Source organism: Nuphar pumila, chromosome 13, assembly GCF_984573655.1.
Source record: "Nuphar pumila chromosome 13, dmNupPumi1.hap1.1, whole genome shotgun sequence".
In the NCBI taxonomy this organism is placed as follows: domain Eukaryota; kingdom Viridiplantae; phylum Streptophyta; class Magnoliopsida; order Nymphaeales; family Nymphaeaceae; genus Nuphar; species Nuphar pumila.
In genome coordinates this window covers 99,806,933-99,812,658 of record NC_143261.1, presented here as the reverse complement: position 1 = coordinate 99,812,658, position 5,726 = coordinate 99,806,933, and the positions used below count along the sequence as shown (strand labels likewise).

At 37.1% G+C, this 5,726-nt stretch overlaps 1 protein-coding gene across 1 annotated transcript; it reads right to left on the bottom strand.

Annotated features, from left to right (window-relative positions):
* Nucleotides 1–340: 340 nt before the first annotated feature.
* Nucleotides 341–4,328, bottom strand: LOC149819438 (uncharacterized). Its single transcript, XM_089984800.1, has 6 exons — nt 3,951–4,328; nt 2,365–2,527; nt 2,014–2,229; nt 1,072–1,255; nt 926–1,007; nt 341–778 (listed from the first exon to the last, which is right to left on the bottom strand). The coding sequence occupies exons 1-6, from the start codon at nt 4,179–4,181 to the stop codon at nt 587–589; spliced, it is 1,068 nt and encodes a 355-aa protein (XP_089840926.1). The 5' UTR covers nt 4,182–4,328; the 3' UTR covers nt 341–586.
* Nucleotides 4,329–5,726: the final 1,398 nt, after the last annotated feature.

Genomic DNA, 5,726 nt, shown 5'->3' with positions numbered 1-5,726 from the left:
TACTGAAAGAAACAGAAAAAAAAAATGTTTCTCTGATATTGTAAAGATATACTAAAGGGTCGATAATCAGAAAGACTTGGCAGCTAAGATATTGGATGCTGGTATATCTTGTCCCATAACGATTCTAAGTTAACGGGATTGCTTCGATCTCAAAAAGCTTGTAAATGAATAAAACCTAATGCCTGGTTTTTTATTATTGTTTCATATTCTTTGAAAGAAAACTTGGGTAGCTTGTCATTATACATGAATAATATCATATGTAAACATCAGATACCTGAAAGGGTTGCAACTCTGGCGAATTCTTTTTCATGATAACTTCTATTGCATTTGTAATGACATTTTTGACATCCACCCGAGACTTCAATTTCTACAGCAAAATTCTCTGGACCGTTCAGTTTTGAACTACAGAAATCAAACATTATACTTTACATTGGAAGGGAAAAAGGAAAACGAGCTAAAGCTTCCCAATCAATTCTGTGCATATGATCGTGGCGTTTTTTTTGTTTCCTGAAAAGTACTTTGGTACATATTTACATTGTTTTCCTAATGCCATCTGACAGCCATGGAAGTCATCATCTCAAAGAGTTCAAAAGAACAAGAGCAGCCATGGAAGTCTACAAGAAGCATTAAACTTCTTGGCCACAGTATCGAGTTTCGAGATCTTGTTCAAGCAAATCCTTCTCTCTTTTATTTTTTTCTCCTCTGCTGTCTTCTGTGCATTGCTGATGCTCTTCTGCATCTTTCTAAATGACTTCAGTCTTTCCTCTTCCAGCTTGTTCTGCATTTAGTCATTACACCAATGAACAGTATATTAACAATGAACAACAGTATTAAAAAATATCTTATGACCACTTCTGTAATCAGCAAGGGCTTTAGAACACTGCTCTTAGTATTTTAAGTGTATATAATCTGTTCAAGCAACTACCTCAATTTGCTTCATGCGGGTTCTGGCTTTGTTGGTTTGCTTGAATTCCCATGCAGTAATGGCTGCTTCCTTCTTTCTTAAACTGCATCCATAAGAGGTTAGAGAGAGAGAGAGAGAGAGAGAGAGAGAGAGAGAGAGAGAGAGACCTTGTCATTAGCTTTTCAGTCTGTACTTGCTTCCATGCATTAAGCTTGTCAACTGTATCGTTCTTCCCACTCCTTGGTGCAGAATGTGGAGAGTGTCTTGTGTAACGATTGCCATCCATAGTGCTTTCACTCTCTGAGCTCTCATATCTACTTCCACAGCTACCTAAGTATCCTGCTTCAGAAACTGCATACGCAACCACAACAATTAACCAAACGAATTTCTCGGCATGGTTCTTCATTAATCATAATTATTCTCAAAAGGCCATAATCTTAGTGAACTACAAACAAGGAAGCTATGAAATATCTTGCAAAAATGATGGCCATCCATAAATTTGAAAATAAGTAGGGTTTTTATTCTACAAGTTGAATATCCAAATGCAGGCTATTGCAAAATTTGAAAACCAAAATAGTGATAAGATTCTCCATTCTAAAGAGTCAATTTGGAACAGCGATTTCAATTAATATTCAATTGAAGAGAGGAAAACACATGGAATGCTATTTAAATAATTGGAAGTGAATGGTTATCATGAATTTACCACATTAGGTATGACGGTGAAAAAGCTGACAAATGGTTTTTTGGTCTACCAACTACAAGCTTCACAAATGGTTTTGATGGTTACATTCTTAAAAACACGAAACACATCAACCAGTGGACAATTCAGATTCATAAGAAGTTCTCGAGACATCTTTTTGTTCTTCAGCAGCAATGAGAAAGCTCAATTAGGAACAATAATTTTGATTAATATTCAATTGGAGTGAGGAAAACACATGGAATGTTATTTAAATAATTGGAAGTGAATGGTTATCATGAGTTTACCACATTAGGTATCACAGTGAAAAAGCAGACAAATGAATTTTTGGTCTACCAACTATAAAATTCACGAATGGTTTTGACGGTTACATTCCTAAAAATTTGAGAACGAAGAAAGAAACAGATCAAACCAGTGGACAATTCGGATTCATAAGAAGTTCTTGAGACATCTTTTTGTTCTTCAGCAGCAACAGGCAAGCTTATATCCTGCAACTCGCCATCTGCATTGGTATCTCTTGATCGGTTATCTGCTGAAGAGTTGATGTCAAACTCATCGCAGAACATCACTCTGCTTCTCCTTATAGGTTTCAGATTCACACAGCGGCCTCGTTTGAATTCAGAAGCAACTGCAAACAAAAATCATCTAACAACCTCAGGAAAATGATAGGTATCTCGTAAATTAACAAGGATTTAACCCCATTCTAAACAGCATCCACTTAAAATAGTGGCCATAGATATTGAAACATAATCAACAAAGAGACCTCTTCGATCTATGCCATTTCTTCCTATGGCCTTCAGGGAGAGGCTGTAATTCTGCAGCTTCTGCTGGTAAAGACTTCGAGTGAATGCTAGTTGTTCCTTGTCTTTCCCTTCTTCTGTTTTGTCAATCGGTGACCTTCCATTGTTTGATATGATACAGGCACTCTATACATACCACAACAAAGAATAAAGGAAAAAGGTACCAACATATAGTTAGACTCTCAAAATTGAGAAAGTAAACTGAAGCAGAAAATACTAGTTCCAGAAGAGAAAATCTTTAAAGATATTTGGGCATAAAAGCTGTTATATTGGTTTTGTTACATTAATCAAAATTTAGGCAAATGTAGAGAAAAGAAATGCAGGACTTGGGAACTATAATTGTCCAAAACCAAACCATGAAAATGGATAGATACTGCCTGTTTAAGTTTTGAAATATCCAACAGATCATGAAAATGGATAGATACTATCCGGTAAGTTTTGAAGCATCAAAAAATGAAAAACTTGGAAACAGAATTTTGCTTCTCAGTTTCTTTTGGACAATAAATAAAAACAGCAATATAATAGCTTCCCAGAATCTCAGAAAAAATTAATAACGTTAAAAACAAAATTAAGGCTAATCATTATGTTCCATCAATCGACAAAATACAGAGCATCGACAATTATGAATGGAACAAAAAAGGGAAAATAAAGAGCCATGGTTTCGAATTGCTTCCATCAATGGAGTGAAAAGTAGGTATACCCAAAAAGAAATTCCTGATTATCATCAAGTTGCAATAAACTCTGAAAAGTAGAGGAAAAAATTATTCTTGAATTACCCAATAAAGATAAAACGACACAAAAGATCATAAACGGCCTTAAAATTGCACAGGACGTATGGGTTTGTTTTCTCTTATAAATAAAAAGAACAAACGAAAAACAGAAAAGAGAAATCCAGATTATCAATCATCTAAGATTCTATACACCCATTAAAATGGGAAAGATTCTTGAAACTTTTAGCACCCAATTATCCTTGAAAACCAAAAGATAATTCAAAATAATAGAACTATTGCTGAGAAAATATCACATAGGTCTCTCTCCTTTCATCAAACATTACTTGAAAGAATTAGAAATATCAGAAAACTCAAGAACTCTATCACCATCTAACGAAAACTGACCCACGTGGACAAAACAGAGAGAAATCTTTAGCACCCAATCATCAGAACAAACAATGACACTCTCTTAAAATAAAATAAAACGAATGAATAAGAAAAATCCATTAGCGGAACAAAAGAAAACTTAAAAGTTCGATCATCATCTAATCAAAACCAACCAACCATTACAAAAAAGATAAAAATCTTGAGCACCCAACTATCATAACCAACAATGGACTCTCCTTTCACCACACAAAACTTGAATGAATTGAGATAAATTCAGAAACACGAAAAAAGAAACGAACAAAAAAACTCGATGACCATCGAACCAAAACCAACCCACCTTGACAAAACAGAGCAAATCTTGAACACCCAACAATCAAAGCTAAATCTACCAAGAAACGACCATAATCTCTAACAAAGAACAGAAAAGCAGTCCAAGATTGGGAATTTCTAACCTGGCTCTTCTGACGTGCAGCCGCAGAGGGCTCGGTTGAAGCCCGAGGGAGGAGGAGCTCCCTTGGAGGCGAGCAAGTGAAGCAGCTAAGGGGACTACAGATAGGAGATGGAGAGACGGGTCCGTTCTCCATAATCCAAGCCGTGCTCGACCCTCCACAGCTTCCGCAGGCGCCTGGTTTCTTGATGGGAGAGAAGGCCCCAAACTTCTCTTCTTCTACTCCTCTCTCCATCTTGATTCTTCTTTCTTCCTCTTCTTTGGCTTCTTTTTCTTCTTCTTCCGAATGGTAGAACCAAGGGAGGTTCTTGGTTGAGCGTAGATCCTTAGGATCACTGAAACAGTTGGAAGAAGAATGCGCATGAATGCCTGGACTCCCCACCATCCTCTCTTTCTCGAATCTTTCTGTTTCAGTTGCAAGGAATATCATGATTGCGCGGCGCCCCAGCGGCTATAAATAAGGTTGGCTTTCATAGGAGCATTTTAGTCATTTGGCAAGGTGGCTTCTTTGGGCACTCGATATTTTCAAAATATCATATGTTTTAAATTAACGGGAGTTTGTCCCGATAATGTTTTCATAATTTATTTTGTAGTTTTATACATTTTCATATAGGACATAATTTTTGTGTAGTCGATTAGTACGTACAATCTGGTTGGCAAATCATAATTGGAAGCTATACTTGTTTAATCGACTTGATAGATGCGTTCAGCATGCTTTTTTAGGCATTATACTTTGGATCATGTTTTTTTAACCTAAAATTATGATTATCGCTGAATCTGTCTTTTTGTTACATTGTGGCCTGTTGATTTTTGAAGCTCTTAAAAACCCTGCATACAACTCATATTATCACGATTCAAAACCTGTTTTCTAATTAACAAATCATGTAATTCACGTAGAGTTAATTCCTTGAGTCAAGAATTGGTTTAAATAAGCCAACTGACGGAACCAATGTTCAAAAACCAATTCTTGACTCAAGGAATTAACTCTCTCTCTCTCTCTCTCTTTTCTTTTGATAAGCAAGCTGGGAGATAACCCTCATCGGATTCAAACCCGAGACTCCTTGGTTATGATTAGTGTGATCTAGTCATCCAGCTATCTCATTTGATTCCAGTTAAGTCTAGACTCGGATAGACTTTCGTAAAAGGATTCTTCCCTGATGGTTTCAAGTCTCAGTTGATCGGTCTGGTCTTTCTTTATTACGCCAAGTTTGATGAGACTAGACCAGGAGAACAAAGTCTTGGTATAGGGGTTTGCCTCCAACTGATATAGGTGAAGTCAAACACATGGAAAGAGCTGGGTGAAGGAAGTTGACTTGGCAAAGCCTGACCTGTCATGGACCAAGTCGACTGAGGTTCAATTGGAATCAGGCTGGTTCTAACCCTCCTAGGATGTATGAAGGAGACAGCTGAGTCTTGAACAGTATTGGTTTTGGCTGGAGCTGGGGAAACTCCAAGTTTTAAGCCCAGCTCGAGTCTTTAAGCTAACTAGGTCATTATAAGTGAGCAAATTTTGACCATCAGGCAGTCTCACCGCAAAGGAAGAAGGTTCAAATAAGTTGGTTTGTGTGAGTTTGGTCAAAATGCACACTTGTTTGACCTGTTGGATTAATATCAGGTACAAGTTAATCCATAGTGCAATCAATGAGTAGATCAGGCTCCCTAAACAAGCACCACAGTCCACACATCCCAAACTTAGCAACCTATGTACGGAACAAGAAAAACTCAGCGCAGCCCTAGTGCAAATGCTCCCATTTACTCTGTCCAACTTAAATATCATTCA

What these genes read in the sequence shown, in the direction of transcription:
- LOC149819438 (XM_089984800.1), bottom strand. Translation starts at nt 4,181, where the DNA reads ATGGAGAGAGGAGTAGAAGAAGAGAAGTTTGGGGCCTTCTCTCCCATC. An exon ending in TGAATCCGAATTGTCCACTG is followed by an intron (nt 1,256 to 2,013) that starts GTTTGATCTGTT and finishes TTGCGTATGCAG; the next exon opens with TTTCTGAAGCAGGATACTTA. An exon ending in CCCGCATGAAGCAAATTGAG is followed by an intron (nt 779 to 925) that starts GTAGTTGCTTGA and finishes GACTAAATGCAG; the next exon opens with AACAAGCTGGAAGAGGAAAG.